Source organism: Caretta caretta, chromosome 19 (genome assembly GCF_965140235.1).
Source record: "Caretta caretta isolate rCarCar2 chromosome 19, rCarCar1.hap1, whole genome shotgun sequence".
Classification (NCBI taxonomy): domain Eukaryota; kingdom Metazoa; phylum Chordata; order Testudines; family Cheloniidae; genus Caretta; species Caretta caretta.
In genome coordinates, this window is record NC_134224.1 from 16,929,733 (window position 1) to 16,955,144 (window position 25,412).

The 25,412-nt window shown below is 43.5% G+C and overlaps 1 protein-coding gene across 4 annotated transcripts in view; it reads left to right on the forward strand.

Moving 5' to 3' along the window:
• Window positions 1–25,412, forward strand: part of HIVEP3 (HIVEP zinc finger 3) — a 414,712-nt gene that overhangs the window by 364,810 nt on the left and 24,490 nt on the right. For all 4 annotated transcript variants that reach the window (XM_048826161.2, XM_048826159.2, XM_048826162.2 and 1 more), the window contains 2 exons: window positions 13,997–14,172; window positions 24,204–24,302. In XM_048826161.2, coding sequence (XP_048682118.2) covers window positions 13,997–14,172; window positions 24,204–24,302 — 275 coding nt within the window. The remainder of the gene's footprint in view (window positions 1–13,996; window positions 14,173–24,203; window positions 24,303–25,412) is intronic.

Here is a 25,412-nt window from a genome sequence, read left to right on the forward strand (position 1 = left end):
TCCTGACACAGGGAAGAAAGGTAAGCAGCAGAATACGGACCCTGGACTTCAGGAAAGCAGACTTCGACTCCCTCAGGGAACGGATGGGTAGGATCCCCTGGGGGACTAACATGAAGGGGAAAGGAGCCAGGAGAGCTGGCTGTATTTCAAGGAATCCCTGTTGAGGTTACAGGGACAAACCATCCCGATGTGTCGAAAGAATAGTAAGTATGGCAGGCGACCAGCTTGGCTTAATGGTGAAATCCTAGCAGATCTTAAGCATAAAAAAGAAGCTTACAAAAAGTGGAAGGTTGGACATATGACCAGGGAAGAGTATAAAAATATTGCTCGGGCATGTAGGAATGAAATTAGGAGGGCCAAATCGCACCTGGAGCTGCAGCTAGCGAGAGATGTAAAGAGTAACAAGAAGGGTTTCTTCAGGTATGTTGGCAACAAGAAGAAAGCCAAGGAAAGTGTGGGCCCCTTACTGAATGAGGGAGGCAACCTAGTGACGGAGGATGTGGAAAAAGCTAATGTACTCAATGCTTTTTTTGCCTCTGTCTTCACGAACAAGGTCAGCTCCCAGACTGCTGTGCTGGGCATCATAACATGGGGAATAGATGGCCAGCCCTCTGTGGAGAAAGAGGTGGTTAGGGACTATTTAGAAAAACTGGACGTGCACAAGTCCATGGGGCCGGATGAGTTGCATCCGAGAGTGCTAAAGGAACTGGCGGCTGTGATTGCAGAGCCATTGGCCATTATCTTTGAAAACTCGTGGCGAACAGGGGAAGTCCCAGATGACTGGAAAAAAGCTAATGTAGTGCCAATCTTTAAAAAAGGGAAGAAGGAGGATCCTGGAAACTACAGGCCAGTAAGCCTCACTTCAGTCCCCGGAAAAATCATGGAGCAGGTCCTCAAAGAATCAATCCTGAAGCACTTACATGAGAGGAAAGTGATCAGGAACAGTCAGCATGGATTCACCAAGGGAAGGTCATGCCTGACTAATCTAATCGCCTTCTATGATGAGATTACTGGTTCTGTGGATGAAGGGAAAGCAGTGGATGTATTGTATCTTGACTTTAGCAAAGCTTTTGACACGGTCTCCCACAGTATTCTTGTCAGCAAGTTAAGGAAGTATGGGCTGGATGGATGCACTATAAGGTGGGTAGAAAGTTGGCTAGATTGTTGGGCTCAACAGGTAGTGATCAATGGCTCCATGTCTAGTTGGCAGCCGGTGTCAAGTGGAGTGCCCCAGGGGTCGGTCCTGGGACTGGTTTTGTTCAGTTTCTTCATAAATGATCTGGAGGATGGTGTGGATTGCACTCTCAGCAAATTTGCGGATGATACTAAACTGGGAGGAGTGGTAGATACGCTGGAGGGCAGGGATAGGATACAGAGGGCCCTAGACAAATTGGAGGATTGGGCCAAAAGAAATCTGATGAGGTTCAACAACGACAAGTGCAGGGTCCTGCACTTAGGACGGAAGAACCCAATGCACAGCTACAGACTAGGGACCGAATGGCTAGGCAGCAGTTCTGCGGAAAAGAACCTAGGGGTGACAGTGGACGAGAAGCTGGATATGAGCCAGCAGTGTGCCCTTGTTGCCAAGAAGGCCAATGGCATTTTGGGATGTATAAGTAGGGGCATAGCGAGCAGATCGAGGGACGTGATCGTCCCCCTCTATTCGACATTGGTGAGGCCTCATCTGGGAGTACTGTGTCCAGTTTTGGGCCCCACACTACAAGAAGGATGTGGATAAATTGGAGAGAGTCCAGCAAAGGGCAACAAAAATGATTAGGGTTCTGGAACACATGACTTATGAGGAGAGGCTGAGGGAACTGGGATTGTTTAGTCTGCAGAAGAGAAGAATGAGAGGGGATTTGATAGCTGCTTTCAACTACCTGAGAGGTAGTTCCAGAGAGGATGGTTCTAGACTATTCTCAGTGGTGGAAGAGGACAGGACACGGAGTAATGGTCTCAAGTTGCAGTGGGGGAGGTTTAGGTTGGATATTAGGAAAAACTTTTTCACTAGGAGGGTGGTGAAACACTGGAATGCGTTGCCTAGGGAGGTGGTGGAATCTCCTTCCTTAGAAGTTTTTAACGTCAGGCTTGACAAAGCCCTGGCTGGGATGATTTAATTGGGTATGGGTCCTGCTTTTGAGCAGGGGGTTGGACTAGATGACCTCCTGAGGTCCCTTCCAACCCTGATATTCTATGATTCTATGATCTCTTGTGGGTGAGGGATGTCAGGTCATCTGTCCTGACCTCCATCCTAAACTGTCTCTATGTATAGTTTATCAGTTGGTTGTGCTAGTTTGTGGTGGTTATTTTTTTCGAATATTTTATTTTTTTTGTATTTGATTTTTCAAAAAAGAAAGGTGAAGCTGTAACAGCACTCCTGGAATCAGTGAATACTGGCCCTGTCATACTTTTGGGTATGATTGGTGCCAGGAAATAAAGTTAAATCTTCAACTAGCTTTTGTGCAGCATACATTTATTACAATGAATCCTCAAAGTAAAGGAGTGTATTGGGAGGGCAGAAAGCAGTGGTGTCTGCGTGTCACTCTAGGCTCTCCAAATTACATCATTTCCCTTGTTATTATTTATAGATGTCAGTGCCATCTTGGGTTGATTAGGTGCTCACATCGCGTGTATTCTGCAGTAGTTGTTCCATTTCTGTATATTGTCTTTTGGAAGTAGAGATACACTGTTTCTCCCAAAAGAGAACAAAAGACAGTGGTGGGACAAAGTCGAGCTGCCCGCAGTACTTCTCTGCTCTTGCAGTTGCGTTTAACTAAAGGGAGGTCCAGAGGGAGACTGTTTAATCTGTACACAGAAGCAATATTCAGTCCTTCTCAGCTGCAGCATACTCTGTGCAGGAGACTGAAGCTGAAGCTACCTTGTAGTGAGTATAATGTCAGGTTTGCGCTATGGTTTGAGCTCTGAGGAAGTTTTTGTACCATAGGGCCAGATCCTCATCTGGTGTAAATTGGCATAGGACTACTGAAGCGGTGCTTAACTGGATTGTGTTGCTTGTGATGACAATTAAAAGACATCAGGGGTCACAGAGACCAGACCTGGTACCTCTGATGAAATATGTCCCAAAGATGCCATCCCTAGGATGGACAGTTCACCTTATGGAAGGAAAATATCTTTATCTCAGACTTTGCTTACTGTGCAGTATGTTAGTGATGGATAGTTCTGTGGTCAAGGTAGCAGACTGGGAGTCAGGACTCTTGGGTTCTCTTTCAGGCACTACCATGACTCACGGTGAGACTTCGGGCAAATCACTTTCCGTGTTCCCGTTTCCCAGTCCCGTTTATGCCAGTATAACTGCATCTACACCAGGGCTTTTGCTGGTGTAGAAATGTTGCAAAAAAATCACTCTCCCAACCAACGTTACTCTATTGGCAAATATTTCCAGTGTAGACCCTGCCTAGGGGCTTTTGTATACACTGTTCAGTTTGAAACCGGTATAGATAAAGTGATACAAGCCCCTACTGTGGATGCAGCTAGACTGGCATGAAGGTGCTTATACTAGTAAAGCTTATTGCCATAAATTTACAGGAATGAGCTATAGCTGTATAAGGCACCTTTATACCATTGTGACTGTGTCCATACTAAGGGCTGGAGTACTTAAATCAGTACAAAAACTGTGTGTAGGACACACCAAGTAGATGCCACTGCCCAGAGTTTTTGCTGTTATACAGCCTAAATTTTCCCTTTCATAGTTTCACCCCATAATTCCAAAGGCCACCCCAAATAACTCCTCTCCATCGTTAGCATCCATGAGCTATTTTGAGACAGTTAACATCTCCCCACCCTGCTTCCTGTCACTGAGCCACGCTAAACAGATCTAGTTGTGTTAATGTTTCCTCACCTCTCAGTCCCTGCTACCCACTAATAAATGTTTTTCTCTGAACTTCCTCCAGTTTGTCTACGTTTTTCTGGCCGTGAAGTGCAAAGAGCTAAACACAGTATTGCAGGTGTGATTAGACCGAGAGAGACTACCTGTTCCTGGATGTGATGTCTTGGTGCATACACCCAAATCACATTGGATTTGGTGCCCTATCGCATTGCTCCCTGGCTCACAAGGCTGCTGTGGCTTTTTGAAGCAAGCACAGCACTAACGTCATCTTTAATTTGTTTATTTTTGCTGGAGTGCTGGGGAAGCATTGATCTGCTTTTAGAACAATGTCCTAGCCACTGCTAGGATCACTTCTGAAGTAACTGGCATGCACCCACTTAGCCAGTCAGCAGTGCCAATGTCATTCTGACAGCAGCTGAGGGAGTCTGTGACCATGTAGGCTGCACTGTAGTGATACTCTCATCCACCTGCCATTTCACATTCAAAGAAAGGAGGGAAATTACTGCAGGTGATCTGCCTGTGGGACACAAATCAAGGCTACTGTAAACTGCAGGCACTAGCTTTTCCTTATCTCATGTCCATCTTCCACACAGTTTCTTTGCAGTGCCCTCAAATTCCTACCCTTTCTACTGTGCTCAAGCCCATCATGAGAGAAAATGAGCTACTTACATTTCTTTTTAAAGTTGTCTTTAGAGATTTTCGAACTTGTGGTTTACAGGTTGCAATATGGTAGCCCAGCTGTTCTGAAACTTTAGCCGCCCGAAGACCACCATTTTGATTTTAAAATTTTTGCAGACCCCGAAGCCAGCTTGTAATTTTCCCTGGGCGTGCTCAACCACCACTCAGCCCTAAGCCCAGTCCCCACTCCACCCCTTCCGCCAAGGCCCCACCCCAGCCCCACCTCTTCCCACCCCCGCCCCTCTCCCAAGCGTGCCCCATCCCCCTCCCTCCCAGCGCCTCTTGCACGCCTCCGAACAGCTGTTTTGCAACGTGCAGGAGGCACTGGGAGGGAGGAGAAGTTGATCAGTGGGACCAGTGGCCCCGGATATGACTCATGGACTCCCTGAATTAGCCTCGTAGACCCCCGGGGGTCCATAGACCCCAGTTTAAGAACCGCTGCGGTAGACAACAGAGCTGAGAAATCTAAAGAGAGTTCCGTTTAATGGGAGCTATTAGTCCATCAGCAACCATAACTGTCAACTAATTCCAGTTTCTAAACTGGCAGAAATGGCTTCATGTGTTTTCACTATGTCAGTAGCAGTGTGACTGGCTAACGAGGCTGCTGGCTAACATATAATTAATGAGAATCCCATTACATGGAAGCATAGAGGAGGCCCAGAAGTCAAGGATTCAATAGAAATCCTAATATTTCCCTGCTTTCAGTACACTTCTCCTCCTAAATTGTTGCATAGAGTTGTTCTTCCCTATTAAACAACGATTACCTTCAGCCTCGGAGGTGGCTGCATTTCCATTGTGGTGAAAGGAATTCCTCTATAAAGTGCTTTGGGAGCCTTCAGGCTGAAAATGCGATCTACAATGAATATCACTGAGTGTAGAAATAATAATGTCTGGCACGTATATAGCACTTAACATCTTCAAATCTCTGAGCATACATTAATTAATCACTATTAGCTGATTTTAAAAACTAATAAAGCATTTCTTTAGCCAGGTAACTCTACTGCTGTAGTGTAATTGGTATTTCCATTTGTTAGTACTATCTTGCTATTACTTTTTAATGCTTTCAGACAGTTCCAGTGTAATATTTCTTGCTGAGTGGCAGCCTAATATGAGGACAGGATCATCATTTAAAAATTATTTACATGCTTTCTCCTGTCATGAATAGCAAATTAATGTGGCATGTAAATGCATCAAAAGATAGCAATGCACAGAAAAACAATTCTGTTAGCTAAGGGCCATTAGCTGAGAAGCTCCTAAATAATGTGAAATTAATACTAATAGAACTAGTGATTATACTCTGTCTTTCCCTCCAGTCTTAGTTGTTTGCATGAGAAATGTTTTACAGGTTAAGGGCCTCAAAAGCAGTTGTATGCATGTGGAAAGCTTTTCTCTCCTGGGCTTGGCCTGACATCTTCATGGATGGTGCAGTGTCAGATATAGCAATAACCATCATTGCCATATGTAAATAGCACTTGACATCTTTAATGTCCTGTAGGCATGTTCAGTAATGAATGAAGACAGGGCCCAGTCCTGCATGCCTCACTTGATGAAATAATCCTAATACTTCTATGGCATGACTCACGGGTGAGGTCAGCAGGACCTCGTCTTTTATATGACGGTGTCAGACCGTCACACGTAGCACTGGGTGGTGATGTCATCGCAGTTAGAATTCTGCTGCAAAACTTGGAGAATAGCTTTTTTTTCTTCTCCCTCTGTGTCTTCATTTTTTACCAGGAGTCTTAAAATAGCAGTAAGGCCTGAACAAGCAGTCAGGGTGGGGAGGGACGGTCAGGGAAGCTTGATCAAGAGGCCCAAGTGGAAATCAAATAAATTAGCTTTCAATAAACTCCACTTTCCCAGTCTTAGCTCATAAAGATTCTTTTCTCTGCCAGCACAGGGGTTCTGGGATGACTTCTCCTAAGATACAGACCATTCTTTAAGCCTCCCCACATGAGGCTACATGGTCTAAAATGGATTTATCTTCCTGGCAATCGTGGTTTTCAGAGGTGAGATGCACCCATATGGGCCACTCTGGTCAAAGGCAGCAACTGTGTTTAATGATCTCATAGCTGTTTTCTAATAGGACTCAGCTAAAGCAGGATCATCCGTGAAATATTCAGTGTCCAATAGATTGTTTTCACTTGGGGCTCAGCAACTACAGAACTATCTACCAAGGGAACACAATAAACCCTTCTCTTTTTTTATTTCTCTTGAGCTGGTTAGTGCCTGCCCTGAAAAAGGTTAGAGTCGTCCCCCTCCAGGGAGCTGAGCCTCATTTGTGATGGTATATTTAGTCTAGCCAGTACTAACCATACCTCTAAATGCCCTGTTAGTGCCAGTTAATAGTGTAAAACCTGACCCATGACTGCTGAAGTAGAAAGCAGGTTCATCTGAAGATACGGTCAGACCAGGTTAATCTACTGCAGTTCGCTGCTATGTTTCATTTCATGGAATCGTAGAAGTTAGAGATGGCAGAGACCTCTTATATCGTCCAGTCCATCTACTCACTCAATGCTTAAATGTTCCCTGTGGGATATTCACTAGTATCTTGACTTGTCTATTTTAAATATCCCGAGTTGTGGTGCTTCCACCACTTCCCTTCAGAACCCGTATTTGCAACGGAATGGGTCTCATTTTAACCCAGACCTCCTGACTCCCAGTAGAGTATTCTGTCTCCCAGTCCATGCTGCCTCCTTTAAATAGATAAACCAAACCCTGTATTTGGAATGAATGAAGCACTGAATAATGCCAGAGACCAGCACCTGTTACGTGTTACCAAAGGAAGATGAAGTTACGTAGACTTTGTGAATGCAGGTCTATGTATTCTCAGTACATAAAAAGCTCATAGAATGGCCACTGCAGAACTGACATAAGCGTGTTGTTTTTCCAAGTGATTACATTGTCATTTGTGCAGAAGAGGCACCAGCAAGGCAGCAAGGTCTAAAATTAGACCTACCAGATTTTATGTGGTCTGCAGATACATGTGTGCCTGTCTTGCCATCTCTCCATTCTGTCCTTGTGGGCAGATAGGACTGAAACGTATAAGGAACCTGATCATTGTAGTGCTCCAGAGAGCAAGCTGTATTTTTAACGTTGTAACCCCGTCTGACATCAAATTCAAAGAAAAGGGCAAATCCTTCCCTGTCCTTTGCTTCTACAGAGCGCCCCAGATACAGTGATATCAGTGCAGTGTGCTGTGGCTAGGGGTAGGAGCATGGAATTCAGTGGATATACCAGCCTCCTCCATCCCCACCCCCATAATGTGTGTGTGTGTGTGTGCATATAATTTTTGCATAAGCTCCTGAACGTTGAAGCTGCACTAGTGTCTGTGACAAAACCTGTGGGAAAATTTAATTTCCTTCAATCCCTGTGGGAACCCCCTTAGCTAAAACCAGCTACTCAGCCTTGGTACACCTGTGATCATTTATGTAGTAGTGGTTAGAGGGCCTAACTGCAGTCAGGCTCCAGTTGTTCTTGGTGCTGTATTAACACATAATATAAGACAGTCCCTGCCCCAAAGAGCTTACATTCTAAATAGACAAGACAGGAAAAGGGTGGGTGAAAGGAAATATTGTTCCCACTTTACAGATGAACCTAAGGTTTGATGGTAAGTGGCCCAGATGGGATGTTGGGATTGTTTTGGTGTTGCAGGCTTTTTCAATGGCTAGTGCTTGATTCAGGATCAAATGAAAATTTGTAATAATACATTTATCATAAACTTTCTTTTTGGGCTAGGTCCAGCTGTCTGACATCAGTCCTGTTCATCTGAGACATTTGCCCCTTGAGGTTTGAGTGGAGATCAGGGAGTACTGTCTACAAGACACATATTTCAATATTATAGGAGGGAACTGTGAGTCAGGAGTCCCAGTTCCCATACCCAGCTCAGCCACTGACTTGCTGTGCCCAATTTCCCACCTTGTAAAACTGGGATTATAAAAGGAGATAGTGAGGCTTACTTGGTTATGAACTAATTTGAGCTCCTAGGTGACAGCTGTCTGCAAATGCCATGAAATATATTTCTTAATGTTTTGTATTATAATAATACTTAGCAATGCATTTATTAAAGATCTGGAAATGGGGCTGATTGGTGAGGAGGCAAAATTTGCAGATGGCACAACATTAAATAGGTTAGTCAAGACCAGAGGAAACTCTGAGCAACTTCAGAGGAGCAAAAGTCTGGTTAATGGGCAACATAATGCCAGGTGGAATATGCAGGACTGCTAAATGCAAAGTAGTGCCTATTGGAGGCAATAATTTGAACTACTCATTCACTTTACTGGGTTACCTGAGCCTCATTGTGGGCAACTCAGTGAAGATCTCTGCTCAGTCCACAGTAACATTCAAAAAAGCAAACAAAATGAAAGGTAACAAATTCAAAACCGATAAAGGAAATACTATTTCACCCAGTGCACAATTAACCTGTGGAACTCTTTGCCACAAAACATCATGAAGACCAAAAAGCTTACCAGTGTTCAAAAAGGAATTACACATTTATATGGCTAACAAGAACATCCAGAGCTATAATAGTAAATATTACAAATTAAACAAGAATTGCAAAAGGGATATAAATCCTCATGCTTTAAGGTAGCAGCCAATCTCCAAGGGGTTAGGAGGAAACTTTTTCTGTGACCAGAATATCCCATAATTGCCCATTGCAGGGTTTCTAGCAGCCTTCCTTGAAACATCTCTGGCCTGTGTTATGCTGGAGGTCAGAGGAGATGGACATACTGGTCCTTCTGGTGTTAAAATTTATGAGTCTGGCACTTGCCACTACTGCCGAAAGGATACTGGCCTAGGTATCCCAGCTGTGGCAATTCCTGTCTTTGCAATCATACCTGTAGTAGCCATGTGAAGTCTAACATGTGCCTGTTTCTCAAGCAAGGGTTACTTTCTAAAATGCAATAAAAAGCTCATCCTTCATCTTTCATTTTGTTGCTTTAAAGGGGCTCTTTCCAAAATTAGACTGACCTCACAATGATCATTTAGCCTCACAGGTTTCAAATCCTTTCAACATTGTGTGGAAACCATGGCACCATCGGAGATTTAAATTGCTTACTGTAGGATTATGAAAGTGCTTTGGAAAAGAAGCACAAACTTGCTGACACAAACTTAAACTATGAGTAGTGGAGGAGTCTGGTTACAGTAAATGCTACGGAACAGGAAGGTCCCTTGTCGAGGGTAAAGCCTTAAGTGAAGTGGTCTGTAATTGATTTGTCTGTCTGATGCAAATTATGTGAACATAGACCCACAAAGAAAGGCAGCAGTAACCTCCTAGTGTTGTAATTACCTCCACGAATGTGTCACTCTCTCGGTAGCAGTTAGAGGGCATTTTCAGCAGCCATCTCCGGTTTTATGGCACACTTTATTTGGATTGGTTGGTTTTGGTTTTGTTTAGCTTGTTTAAGGTTCTCTTTCTCTGGCTCCTGTCAAGACACACTAAATAAGCAGGACAGGAAGCCCCTCTTTCTAGGCAGACTCAGCCTCAGTGAGTGTCAGATAAGCTGCAGTGTCTAATTTCAGATCAAATTGTGTGTCACTTTGTCCAGGAGAAGTTAGCCACTGGTAGCATTCACGAGGCTAACTAAGGGGCTGCTGGACACAAAGGAGTTACTCAAACAGCTCTATGTGAGAGCGCAATTAAGGATAGCACAAGTACATGCCTGATAAAGGAGCAATTTTGTTTTTAAATGGCAATATGATGTGTTACTACAGAATAATGACAGAAAGAATTGAATAGCAGGAGAGAGTATGGAAAATGGTTAAAGCGGTGGACGGGGAATCTGGACTCCCAGCTCTTCCACTGAATCACTGAGTGAACAAGAGCCATTGGACAGCTTTGTCTATTGCTTTTGTATGCCTTAGTTTGGGGATATGTCAAAGTACAGATTTATCAAACCTGTGTACTTTCAATCCTCTTATACAGATCTGAAACATGTACATTGCTTTAACAAGAGGCTCGAGGCATTTCATATACATTGTCAGCAGCGACTACTGGGCATAAAATGGTTTGATTTTATCAGCAATAGGGATGTGTTATTGAGAACTGGTCTCGAGAGGATTGAAGTCATCATCAGTCACCGCTGGCTGGCACTTTTTGGTCATGTAGTCCCCCTCACAGATAAAGTCCCCTCACCTGAAGCTCTGAAGATCAGACTTGAGGTCAGGAGGAGACATTGCCCAGCCACAGACAGGCAGTATTCACAGGGTCATCCGGGATTAATTTGACTGCACCAGGTCAGTAATAACCCTGTGCAGCTTTTAGATGTCTGGAATAAAGTTTCAGAGTAACAGCCGTGTTAGTCTGTATTCGCAAAAAGAAAAGGAGTATTTGTGGCACCTTAGAGACTAACCAATTTATTTGAGCATAAGCTTTCGTGAGCTACAGCTCACTTCATCGGATGCATACTGTGGAAAAACAGTATGCATCCGATGAAGTGAGCTGTAGCTCACGAAAGCTTATGCTCAAATAAATTGGTTAGTCTCTAAGGTGGAATAAAGTTGTACAATTTGGCCATTGACATTCAGCGCGACGGACCCTCACTATCTCAGCATGTTGTTAGTTTTAGGTATCTAACTGGAGACACTTAGGTATGCTGGGCACCCAAAATTAGTAGATACTCTCTAGATACTGGCTTCACCTAGGCCAATGCTCAGTACCCCTCTGCAAAATAGCTAAAGTGTACTGGTTGGCCTAATATCTTCAGCATTGCCTTTGTAAGTAGATGGCGTTACCCCAGTAGTCCTTACACTAACGGTATCTCAGATACACCGCTAATGTCATGGTATCATTCATTGCTTACCAAAGAATGGGTAAAGACGTGGTGGCACACTGTGTGCCTGTGTCACAGGGGAGTGGTGAGAATATCCGTAAATGTTCATAAGATGCTGCTATTTAAAAGCATGTCAGATGGCAACCCCTCCTCAGCCCTGTTTTGAACAAGCAACCGTGACATTTCCAAGTGTCCCTAATCTGCCCCACCTCCTGTAAAAAAATATTAGGAGATCATCGATTACCATGAGACCACCCGTGTTTGACACTGTGTGAGAGTACTGCACAGCTCCTTCTAAGGGGAAAGGGTGGGGCACTGACAGAATTATTCTGTCATGATCTGAAAAGAAATTCTGCTTTATGTTAAAGAACTGCACTGCTTACCATTTTCTCACTGGCAACTTCTAGATGACAGCCCCGGGATATACTGGTATTCTGTGGAAGCTAGACTGGATTTTCTGTGGACACCCGTTTTTTCTCTTACTTCCTCTGTTTTTGTTCCCTGGATCTACCTAAGGCTATGTCTACACTGAAATTGCTACAGCAACACAGCTGCAGAGCTGCAGTTACACCGTTGTAGCACTTCAGTGTAGATATTCACAACGGCGACAGGAGGGGGTTCTCCCTTCACTGTAGTTAATCTTCTTCTACAACAGGCGGTTGCTGGATCAAGAGAAGAATTCTTCTGTCACCGTAGCGCTGTGTACATGGAGGGTTATATTGGCTTTACTATGTGTCTCAGAGATGTGATTTTTCACATTCCCTGAGCAACGTAGCTGGGTCAATCTAACTTTTTAGTGTAAACCTGTCCCTAAGTGCTTGTCTACATGGGGACATCCAGGAAAGTTAATTCAAATTAAATAAAGGTGTGAATTTGAAGTAGATTACTTAAACTGCATTGTGTGAACACACTCGTTCAGAATTAAAGTGGCCTTAATTTGGTTAATTTCAAAGTGAATTAAACTAAACCAAATTAAGGCCACTTTAATTCCGAATAACAGCATTCACACAGGGATTTAATGCAGTTTAGCTGATCCGCTTCCATGGTGACACCTTTAGTTAACTTGGATTAATTTTCCTGAACCTCCCCATGTAGACAAGCCCCAAATTAATTCTATGGCCTCTTATTGGTGTATCTGAGCATCTCACTATCTTTTAAACATATTTATGCTCAGAACACTCCTATGAGGTAGGGAAGTATTGTTATCCCTATTTTACAGGTGAAAAACTGAGCCAGGAAATTTGTCCATGATTTGTCCAAGATCTCACAGGAAGTCTATAGCAGTACAAGGAATTAAACCTAGGTCTTGTGAGTTCAAAGATAGCACCTTAGCCCCTGAACCAACATTGTCAGACTACTTCAGTACTCAGCTTTGAATTCCTCTGGGTTTCTATAGTACAAATATTTTGTAAGGTTAAGCACACCTTCATTTATGTAAGCACCCAAGCTACTCATGTCAAAGTAGTTCCATGCTGCCATTCCTGCTCCATTCCTCTTCAATGCTGATGACATTTTTCCCTTTGTAGTTTTGACGTTAGTCTTTGTTGACCAAGATATTAAAAAGTGATTAGTGGTTTGGGGTGATTCAATCTGTGGGTTCCCCACTTAGACTCTTTAAGGAGCCTTGATTTTCAGAGAGTGAATGCTCTGCATTTTCTGAAAATCAGACCTCTTCAAGGTGCCTCAATGGGACACTCAAAAATTGAGGCACCCAAAATCACTCGTCGCTTTTAACATCTTGGTCTGTTATTACTGTATTTATCTGATGAGATCAATTTGATGTTTCTCTATTCTTCCATTTGCTGAACTGCAAGAAGCAGGTGACTTCTGTGACTCTCACAAATATTACTCAGACCCACCTCACAATAACTGTCCCATTGTGCTAATGTGTGGACTGAAGGTACATGACTTGTAATACGAAAGAAGGATGTGCAATCTAATACTTTCAGGCAACATTGTTCCTCACTCTGAGCCAGTGGGGAAAGAACCTAGCGCCTTGAACCCTGATTTTCTGTGCTATCACAGTGTGTTACAGAATTCGATTTTTCTTGTCTCTGATATATTTTGGATAAGTTTTGTCCCCAAATCCCAGCTAGAATTCTGGGCACGGGCCACAGGTTTCAGAATGGCATCTCAGTAACTTTCAAGTTGGATTTTAAGGTTATCCCTTTGAAAATTTGACTGTGGTTTATCTGGGATATAGCTGATCATTGAAGAGAAGCTATTTTAGGTGGTAATTGTAGCAAGTCATGCATATTTTTGGATATGTCTGAAGAAGTGGCTGACAGCAATACATCTCACAGTTTTCGGGAAGGTGAGACAGATTGTGAGGCAAATAATTGGATTATGGTCAACTCCCCCAGTTTTCCTGGGTTTGTGAGTGGGGAGGGCAATAGGAAATTCAGGTCACCCTGTAGCTCTATCAAATATTTTGCTAATTGCCTCAATGGACATGAGGGAAGGGCAGCTGTAGATTATTAAACCTTATTCCAGAGGGAGAGATGTTTGACTCAAATGGGCTTAAGAGCTGAAACATATTTTGTGTTTAGCCTAATTATTCATAGCTGGTGACTCTGGGTAAATTGCTAGTTCAGCCTTTCACCTCTGGTGTCAATAATGTGCTGAATTAATTTAGGAAAGTTATTACTTCTTTTGAGGTGGGAATCTTTTTTTTTTTTATCATGACACCTGTTGCTCATAGGTACAAATCAAACGAAGAGTATGTGTATGTGCGAGGCCGCGGAAGAGGGAAGTATGTATGTGAGGAATGTGGAATTCGCTGCAAGAAACCCAGCATGCTGAAGAAACACATTCGCACGCACACAGACGTCAGGCCATACGTCTGCAAGTACTGTAACTTTGCATTTAAAACCAAAGGTAAGAGACAGTCAGCTCCTAGCTCCTCTTCTTAGTGTATTGACTTACTGATCAAACCTACATGGGGGCACTAGTAACAGGGAAGGAAGGGCCTTCCTTGATTCTGGAAAACCCTAGGATTTGGTGGGGCGGTGGCAAGAGAAATCTGTAATTGGCTGAAATTGCATGAATGCTGTGTTATGCTCGAATGCATTCTGCTGAGTCACTGCAGAAAGCAATAACCTCACTTAAGAGTTCACCTGCAGCATAGCAGCTGTGCTGTGATCCAATCTGTGTTTTTAAAGAAAAAGGTCCTGAAGCATAGTTCCAGTAGTGACTGAAGACCATTGCAAATGATTTAATTGAACAGCATCTGGCTGTGTAGGAAAACACCTTCAATTTGGGATTCAAACACAGTCTCATCACTTGGTTGATCATCTTTGGGTGGCTCGTCATGCTAGTGCTCTCAAAGACAGTATTTGTGCTGTGTATTATCATCTTTCCCCCTTGCATGTGGCTGCAGCAGAATATACATCATCTCAAATTAGTTCTTCCGAGAAGATTGTGCTTTCTAGCAGGAAGCTTGCTATTGATGCACATGGGAATTTGCAACATTTCCCACCCCTAACACAGCCATCGCTCCCCTTCCCCAGCAAACACACCCATCGATGTCTTAATTTACATGATCAGCTATAATGTGGAGTCATCCATCATATGTGCTCTGAGAAAGTGACAGCACAGGAATGTTCCACCAGATGTGTAAAAATCCCCAGCTCAAAATCTTCACTGTGTGACTGGAAGTAATGCAAGCACACAGAGTAAAATTCTCAATGGGCCTAAGTGACTTAGGTGCCTAACTGCCACGTGATGCCAATGGGACTTAGGCACCTTGATCATTTAAGTGCTTTTGAACATTTTACCCATAGCCACTTCTTCTGAAAGAGATGGTAACTTTTGCATGGGTTCTGTTTCTTTAATTGTGGCACAAGAGAACAAACAGTGACCTTTGAGAACCATTGTAAATAACTATATAATCACATGGTAAATAAGGCAGAAAACTGGACCACACTTCATCGACCAGGCAATGTTTGGGACACAATCAAGCACAGTTAACTGATAACGCAAATGGGCTCACTGCTCCAGGGGGCATTTGATCCATCAAGTCCTCGAATATTGCAATAGGCTGAGTGGACAATACCCAGTGCTGGTGGCTTTGCTTGTAGAGTCAGCTGAAGATAGTAGGTTGGTAATCACTTCAAATGTGGCAGCAATGGGGAAATAATGAATTTGAAGCTAAATTCTCCTTTCAATGCACACAGCAGATCTGAGTTCCTGCTTTCCCCGTGCCCCTGGAGCTCTCAGGTTTTCTTCAGACTCATTTCTCCTTTCTTTTTCTACTTATTCATTGTCTTCTTTCTGTTTTCCTCTTGCTTTGTTCCTCTCCTCTGAGGTTTTCCTTGGAGATGGGAGAAATCTCTTTAGCTGCTTCCCTTTCTTGCCTCCTACTTAATTTCTGTCAGGCTTTTCTTTGGTATGCTGGAATCAAACCATCGTTCTTACCATCTCTCCAGCTGCTTTCTTGTCCCACAACTATGCCTTCAGGATACATTATGATAATGGCCTTTTTGAAAGGGGCTGTCGCCTAAAACGACTTTCCCCCTTCAAAAATCCTCTTCCGCTTCAGCAAGAAACCACTGAGAGGGAGGAAGTCAGCATGGAGGGAAAACAAATGCTAGGGTTTAAGGGCAAAACTGTCATATCTCCCTCCAGTTACATGAATGCATAGACCCTAAATTTGAGTGGTCAGAACTCTTGTGGATCTGCAGGGTTGTGAAAGGTAGTTCATGTTGATAACCTCAGAATTGCTTGAAAATTGATTTCTTGCTGGAAGTGGGGTTACAGTGAGAAAGCTGGGTCTGTAAAATGGATATCTTTTTACTCAGTATAACTGCTCCATGTGCATCTCTGAGTCACAGCTGCTTGCTTTACTGACGTGGACATGCAGGATTCAACAAAGTTACAGGAGAGCTTGTAATATGGACCAGCAACATGATCATTGGCTAAACTCCATTTGAGGAATCTTTGCGACTGGTGATAAGTCCAAGGCACAAAGTACCCAGCTTGACTCTCAGATCCTAGAGGGAGTTTCCAGGACTGGTGGTTACAAAGCTCATCTTTAATACTTCTAAACTGAGTGCATTTGGGTCCTGATTTCACAAATAACCTCTCTGTTCTTTGGTGTGGTTTTGTAACTGCAATTAATTGCAGGGTGCAAGCTACCTGGGTGCACCTGCAAAAATGCAGGCTGAGTAGAAGCCCTTTTACAAATCAGTTCTCTAGGTATACTTTTGACTTTCAGTGTAAAACACAAGGGGGATAGCTATGGAGCTGTCTTCAGTTCAGCTATTGTAGGCCTCCTCAGCACGATCCAATACTCTACACATTCAAGTGGGCTGAAGGCATTTCAACTTTACTTATTTTTATAAGGATCAATGGCTTGCTAAAAATCCTATTTTTTAAAAAAACAACCTTATCTGTGTTACAGAAATTTGTAGTAATTACTCAGAGTGGAACACTTCTTAATATGCTTTTCACTGTTTATCACATTTGTTTACCTTTTGCATTTCTTTCAGTGTGGACAATGCTGTAATATTTGGGTGGCAAAAACTGCAGGGAAATGGTTTTATTGGCAGTTGTCGATCCAAACTGGATCCTGGTATACACGTATGAGGTCTAATCAGGTGCCTGATAAACACACCAAGACGTTCGCCGCGTAGGCAAGAATATGCAGTAGTGGAGGCTGCCCTGGATCTACCATCCTGCTTTAGAACATTGAGACAGAGTCCGAAGGCCAGACCGAGTCCAGATGTTCAGTGCCTCAAGGATTGTAGCTTTTGCCAGAGAACAACAGCTTAGAGCTGCTGCTGACTGCCTAACGCCTCAGTAAGGGTGCGTTTCTGTCAGGGTGATGTCCCTTGGTCTTACTCCAACCAAGGCATACCCACAAGGCAGTGGGGGCTAGGATTTTGAGGCATCCTATAGTCGCCTTACTCTGAAGGTTGGTTCTGGGTGTGACCATAAACTGCATCCAACTGGAGGGCCTGCTGGCAACGTGATGGGGCTACTGATGGCGGGGTAGCTCCTATAAAATATCACAATGTTGCAACCTTCAGAGAAATGTTTATTAGTTTAAGAAAATAATCTTGGAGGTTTTATTTTTTAATTAATGGAAACATTTGTTTGAAAATATGGACTGTAAAGGTTTATTTCAGAAAGCCAAACTTCTGGCTCAAGTTTAAATGTGCCCCTTTTAATATGGTGCCTTTACCTACAGTCTTATGGGCAGTTAGTATCACTCTTAACAATCCCCAAATAAAAGCATTGTCAGGGCCTTTGTGGAGGTTAACAGGCTTCTTGCCAGGCAGAAGATGAGAAGATATTGCTCTCAAATGATTGTCTGTCTTGGGAGGGTGAGGTAAAGCCTTTTCCTCTTGACTTTTGACCTTTTCTAGGCCACAGATTAGTGTTGGTGTTTAATTTTTGCTCAGTACAGGTAGAATTCTATCCCATACCCATTTTTGGTCTTGTTCACTAATCACATTAGCCTCTCACATTCTGATTGGCTGAGCTTCCTAAACTGTCTGAATAAACTACATTGACCAACTTACTGTGGTCCATGCCACTACATTTGACTACTTTTATGGTGGTTACAAGGGACAAAGAAATGTCTATTAAAGTAAAATATGTACAGGTAACTGATGTGTTGGCGGAAAATGTTAATTTGATAGTCTAGTCCAGTCACAATTTCCAGACACCAGACTACTTTATGTCCTGACACGTATTATTCCTTTAATTAATTAGACTGCAATTCCTTAAATCAGAGTGTGACAGTTATTGAAGTTAGTGAACATATTAATATATTAAATGCAAAAAAACAAATTAAATGCAATGTTATGGTTGTACAGTTTATTATTACTGGGCCAGCAGATTCAATTTTATGTTAGGCCTGTTTCAGAAACTACAGAATAAATCCAGCCAGCTAAAAGCTCAGGAAGAGTTAACTGGTATTGTAATAGATATATAGATTTAAAAGATGTCATAACACCTTTATGTGCTGAGGCATTTTCTAAACATTTAGAAAAAAGTTGAGAAAGAGACTAAGCCATTTCAAAAAGAAAAGGAGTACTTGTGGCACCTTAGAGACTAACCAATTTATTTGAGCATAAGCTTTCGTGAGCTACAGCTCACTTCATCGGATGCAACATTTTATGAGAATGTTCTCAGACAGTCCTTCAATACCGGTGGTGCTGGAAAAATTTTTATGGTGGGGGTGCTGAAGGCGGAAACCATGTATTTGGGTTATTATTACTACTTCAAGCCAGAGGTGCAGCAGCACCCCCAGCACCCTAGTTCCAGCACCTACCCCTTGCCCCCCAGTAATTCACCAAGTTCCGTTGGTGTGAAGATGAAGAGTAATCTTCAGGAAATGTCTCTATATTCTCTTGTGCAATTGGATGTGTCAGTGGCATTGGAAATCAGAAAATATCCCGACAGTCCATGGATGAATTTCAGTAGCATGTCATCAGTGAGAGACTGTTTTGTAGACTGAGAAATGGAGAGAAAACACTGGTATAAAGGAGAATAGCAGAACAAGAAATAATGTCTGGAAGTTAAACCCAGACATATTCAAATTAGAGACAAGGCACACGTTTTTAACCATAAAGGTATTTAACTATTGGAACAAACTTCCCAGGCAAGTGATGGATTCTCCATCTCTTGAAGTCTTCAGATCAAGATGGAATGCCTCCCTGGAACATATGCTTTTGTCAAAAACAAGTTATTGGGCTCAGTACAGGAGTAACTGGATGAAATTCTATAGCCTGTGTTATATATGAGGCCAGTCTAGATAACCCAGTGGTCCCTTCTGGCCTGAAAATCTATGAATATATACAATAATAACAATTATTTTTTAAATGAAATTTTTGGCTAGATACAGTGGTATAAACTAGAATGTTCCTTTTATTGTATTCCCAGTGGGTGAAATTCATCTCTCTGCAGAGACTAAATCAAGGCCAATTCATCACATAAGTGCTACTAAAGTCCTATTCTGAGGGCTTACATGGGGCTTAGGCAATATACAGGCTTAGTAATGATCCTCTGCATAGAGGTGGATCTCATTCTTTCTCTGTAAAAAGGGAGTCTTGCTGGCTGTAGCAGAGTTGTTGTGATATTCCTTGTACACTCTTTTCAGTAATGTGAAAATAATGTAAAGTCCAGGGAAAGTGGTTACGATCCCTGTCGCAGTTGCACCTTGGCTTTGCACACTCAGCATGTTTCATGGTGTACGTTTAACAAAAGAAGGAGAACATGTGACATAGGTGCATTGTGCCCAAGTTAAAGTTGCTTTAGGACTCTTAACTTTTCTATTACCTGCTTTTTATTTTAATTCTGCAACCTGATGGGGGTATTAATGAACTTTACTGAATTTAATTTCCCTGTTTGATTTTAAAGAAAAAATGGCTTCCAACCTCTCTAAACTGCTTTAAGGATTTAAGGAGGCACAAGTGTTCTAACTGTCTCAAGGCAACGCAAGCACTTAAGCTGCTTTAAGTCCTGAATAAGACCCTATAACGGCACAAGAGCTGAGAACATACAATGATAATTCAGAATTTCTGAAAGCACATGTGCAGAATATCTCTGTGTTGGGATTGCTCTGTGTCAGACTCAGATTTAGCAAGATTTCGCTGCTTCAACATTTTCAGTGGTTCATTATTTTATTTGGAGCTGGCCAATTTATTTCAAACCTAAGAATACTCTTGAGAAAACTCCTCACTGCGGACGACTTACCTGCCTAATTGTCAGTGTACTCGTTCTACTGTCCAATATAAATGTCTTTCTCTATCACTCTCTAGCTCACGCCCACACCTTCATATTTATTTTTTTGTTCTTTCCAAGCTATGGTAAGTGGAATCAGTTAGTAGCCAGTCCTTGGTTGGGCACCAAATAGCTGTGAATTCCTCCCCCTGAAGTTCTTTCTCAGCTTTTACTTAGTCATTACTCAGGCAATCACCTGTTGATTTCAGTGGGAATTTGCCCTAGTAAGAACCTTACAACTGGATTCTTTTAGCATTAGTTAAGGGGAGTCTAAACACACCAACACATTTCCAGAAGAACTTCGAAAAACAAAATCATATAATTCTGCCAATTGCTCTAAAAATAATGGTTCTGTTTCTCATTGTTGTAAATCGACATCGCTCTGTTGACATGCATGGAGCCATGCTAATTTACACCAGCTAAGGATCTGGCCCAATGGGTCTCAATTCTCAGAAAGAACAGTGGGCCAGTGAGAGGCATCCATATTTTGTCAGATGACAGGAGAAATCTTTCTCTTCTGTTCCCCATCCTCTCTCCAGGCTACTAGTTCAGACTTCTAGCTATAATAAGGTATTTTTCAAGGAATGAAGTACCACCGTTATGATAGGGCAGCATTGTACCTACTAACGTCTGATAAGCCCAACAGGAAGAACAAAGGAACTGCCCTCCCAAATCTGCTATTGAATAGGGAAGGGATTCCGCATCCTATCCGGCCTCAAATGTTCAGAAGCAAGTCAATTAAATGAGGCCTGTTTGACTTTCCTTCCATGGGCTACGTGTTCAGAAATGGATGCTGGAATTGCACCAGCCCAATCTGCGCATACACCTCAGTTGCAAGTGCATGCCACATAGCTGTGCACACACATTGCCCATTTCATGCACAGATGTGGGATTTGCACACGCATTTTTGCAGGCGCAGCTTAAGCACCAGCATGTGAAAATGTGGTCCTGTCTGACAAAAGGAGGATGAAGAGACTGAAAAGAAAGGGAAGAAGAAAAGGAGAAGGAAACACAGCACGTAAAACGCTACTTTGCTTCATTTCTATTTGACGTGAAGTTGATTTTTTTTGTCAATATAAAAAGAGTCTTAGCACTGGCCAGACAGCGTCCTGGTGCTTAGTACAACTCCCAGTCTAAGGCCAGCTCACACTATAAAGCTTTGGCAGCATAGCTGTGTCACTCAGGGTGTATGAGAAAAACACACCTCCTAGCTGCTATACCTATGCCAGCCAAATCTCTAGTGTAGACACAGCTATGCTCACAGACAAGCGCTTCCGTCAGCACATCTAACTTTCACGGAGGTGTTACTATGCTAGCAGAAGATCTCTCTCCGTCAGAATAGGTTGCATCTGCTGGCATAGCTATGCCAGCAAAGCGTTTGTTGTGTAGACAAGGCCTTAGTCACACCTCTGGCTTGGCATCATAGTGTGCGTAGCTGAGTGGGGATATGGCTCTTACGTTGCTCCAAAGCAATTGCCTCCAGCTGATCAAGGTATAGGACTTCTGAAGAGTTCTCTTCAGCTAGAAGTATGTTGTCTAGAGTGGAACTGGGTTAAAAGCAGGTTAAATAAGGTGGTGGGTCAATGCTGTGGGCTGTAGAAGAGACACATTGGGTGCTGTGAGATATTGTATTTGCTGTTATCCCCTAAAAATAGCAAAGAGAAACGTCTCTTACTGAAATACAAATCGCGATCTATCTAGGCCAACGCTTCCCAGGGTGATTTTCAAATGGGATGAGCACCTCCACTCACAGGGAAGTTATTGAGGATCTGGCTATATGACCAGCTATCAGACCAAAGCAGGGGTAGGCAGAGTGCAGCCTACAGACCAGATTTCCATCTGAGAAGTGGTTTCTCTCTGTGGACCCTGTCTTCCTTGGCTGCACCTCCCTATTAAAGCTAGAGAGGCTGCCCTCTGATCCATCAGATGCGAATGAAGTGCAGCTTTCAGGCTCCTGACTAACAGTCATTGCGATTCTTGTCCCTGTAGTACAGTGTATGCACCACAGTGAATCATTGTGAGCTCGCGGGGGGAGCTTGGTAGGAGTGGCATGCTTGGCAGGCCTCTTTAGTCTAGCTTTCCTCCCAGCCCATGGTTAGCGTTGCCGTAGAATTCCTGGGGTACCACACGCTGCAGCGTAACTCGCAAACCTCTGAACACACAGTACATTTAAGCTGATTCATTTCCTGTGTAAACTCTCACCAGAAGGAATCAGATTAGGGTTATTGTGATGGTAACTGAGCATAGATGGGTCATTTGTGTCAGCTGTGGTGAGCTGCAATAATTTACCGAAGGTAGCAGCAGGGTTTCATTTACTGAGGAGTGTTGTCACTATTGACATTTTGGTATAATTATTTACAATGGGCCCAATTACACAGTCCCTTCTTATCCTGAACTCCAGGTCCTTGGCATGGCAGGCTCTGGCCAACAGGAAAGCCTGTGCCATGTCGTCTTGTTATGATGAAGTTGGAGAGCTCAGCTAGATATGATTGAGTCATGCTGGGAACTCACCGACCCTTGAAGGAGTTGCAGCAAGAGCGTACATTTCTTCTTCTTATCAATCGGCTCAGTCCACGGAGGAGAGAGGTGAAGGGAGAAGGGTAAAGAAGAGAATAGAGGGGCAATTTTCTTCTTTACTCCTCCCATCATTTCTCTTGCTCTTCTCTTCTTTCCCAGATCCAGGTTCCACACACCCCTAGGCTCCCTTCTCCTGGGTTTCCCTTTTCTATAAGTAGGAATAAAAACTGCTCCATTAGCCTGCTGGGAGAGACAGTTGTGGTTTTGGCAGAATTCTAGAAATTAGTGACAGAAAAGACCTATAAGGCCATCTACTCCATTCCTTTGCCATTCTTTTGTAGATGTGCCTACGTCATATCTTGTAGCACTTTCTCCAGGCTTCTTATAAATATTACAGTGTGACCATGGCCCTGCAGAGGATACCCCACAGCCTAACAGAGCTCACTGTTCACTTCTCCTGATACTCAGCCTCAATATACTTTTTCTTAATCATATTTCTCACCGCTAAGTACCAGTGCAAAATGCTTTAGAGCTTTAGTCTGTGAAGTGTCACTGTTTGGGGTAGGTGTGCTCCTCGTTTGGCCACTCAGCACATGCCAGAACATCCCGGCAGCCCTCCCAGCTAGAGACCTGGGGGTCATTTGAGAAGTTTCCACCTTTCTTTACTGCTCAGATTCTTCTCAGGCAGTTTCAGCACATGAGCATATCTCCACTTTACAGTTCTCAAACTGGTTGTGAGTTAGCTCAGTTACCTTGGCTAATTACTTGAGCTGATGGGAAATCTTCTGACAAAAAAGTTTTCCATTGGAAAATGCTGACTTGATGGAAGTGAAATTTTCCACTCGAACAGGTTGATTCTGTTGAAATTTTCCGTGGAAAGCAGCAGCTAGGCAGGCTCTCCTGCATGGCTGGCAGGCTCTCCTGCCAGCTCCCAGTATTCCTGATGGGCTGCCCAGCTCCCTGGATCCCTTGCTACCACCAACCCCTCTTGACAGGCTTTTTTTTTTTATTTGTTGAATGGAAATTCTGTTTTCCAGGCAGCTCTGCTGTTATTTACCGTTCTATCCAAATGTTAAGTTACAGGCAGACAAAACCCAACATAGTTCAGCTGGGTTTTTTTACTCTTGGCTTTTTTCCTTCAGTTTTCTCCCTGGACCCTTGTTTTCTTGTCTCCACCCCACTCCTTGGTCACTGTTAACGGTGTGTCTCCTGTCTGGAGACACAGTGCTGCCTACTATGTGCTGGGACCAGCTCGGATGGATTGCTGGGCTGGGCTGTTACGCGAAGGGATCACCTAACTGTTCCTATTTTTCCTGCTCCTTTTTGGTGCTGTAATAATGCAGCAGTGCGCATGCTGGGGAGTATCTGTGCAAAGTATGTGCCCTCCAGCTGTTCTAGGCTGCATGGTGGCCGTGTTACTCTGAAGTCTCAGGTTTGGCACCTCCTCTCTCTCATCCCAGCCAGCAGTGAAGCAATTAAACAGAAAATCTATCCCTATGCTGCAGGCTGGCTGGCTGCTTGGGATAAAGGCTTCTGCAGAGAGAGCACCTTAAACTGAACCTGCAGCTAGGTCTAAGTGAAGTTGTCAACTTGTTACTCACCCCCTTGCCAGGGGAAAGAAACAGACTATTGATCAAGGTGTTTGTTCTGTTTCCTTTCAGGGAATCTGACTAAACATATGAAGTCAAAGGCCCACAGCAAAAAATGTCAGGAGATGGGCGTGTTGGTGTCTTCACTGGTGGAGCTGGAAGCTGAAGAAGGTACAGATTCTCTAAACTGTGGGCTCTCCCACTGCTGCTTGGAAAACGCATGGTATTTAGGTAGCAGAATGTCCATTCACATGAATGGAGCGTCCAGGTGCTCCAGGTACCCTGGGCACCGCTGGAAGGGAGCTTTGGCTGACCAGACCTGATTCGGCTGCAGTGCCATGCTTGGGGGAAACTCTTCATGGGGGCAGGGGGCATAGATTGTCCCATATCTGCCTATGGGGGTGGGGTTTGCGCCTTCCTTGGAAATATGTGGTGCTGGCCACCATCAGAGATAGGGCACAGGTGTAGATGAACCACTGATTCAGTACGGTGCTTCCTATGTTCGTTAGAAGTAAGTAGAGTCGGTGCTGCAGGACGGTGCTCTGTGCACACTGTGGGGCTACACAAGTGATATAATGCAAGGGGGCACTTGGCTGCTGCACAGTCAATCTCTTGGATGAGACATAATTAAATGTCCTGCTCTCTGGCCATGTAAAACCCTCCCTCCAGTGCTTTTCAGTAGAGCAGAGGTGTTAAGTAGCAGTAGCCTGGCTGACTTGTGACGGGTTCCCCCAGGGTGCCACGTGGAACTGGGGTTCCACTGAGTCCTCTGACCCACCAGCCTGGGCTCCCTCTCACACTATCCTGCTGTGACAAGCTCCAAAGCCCTCCAAGTTTGCACTTTCACCAACATTCACACAGGCAGGGACACACCCAGCTGCAGTTACATGCAGGCTCTCTAACCACCAGCCTCCCTGCTTGGGACCCCAGAAAAGTACCATCCTGCTCTGGTCAAATCTGGCCAGTATATGGGTTTAACATCCACTCCACCTCTCCCTCAATGTGAAGAGGACCATGCACGCTTGTGGTAACCAAGCTGGGATTTCCCCCAGACACCTTAGTCAAACGCACACTGGTTTGGATTAAAACATAAAATAAATTTATTAACTACAAAATGATAGATTTTAAGTGATTATAAGGGATAGCAAACAGCTCAAAGCAGATTACCTAGTAAATAAAAAAAAACGCAAGCTGATCTTAATAGGATAGATAGGATATGAATTGGCAAATTCTCACCCTGAGTGATAAACAGATAAGTGATAAGCAGATTCTTAAGGCACA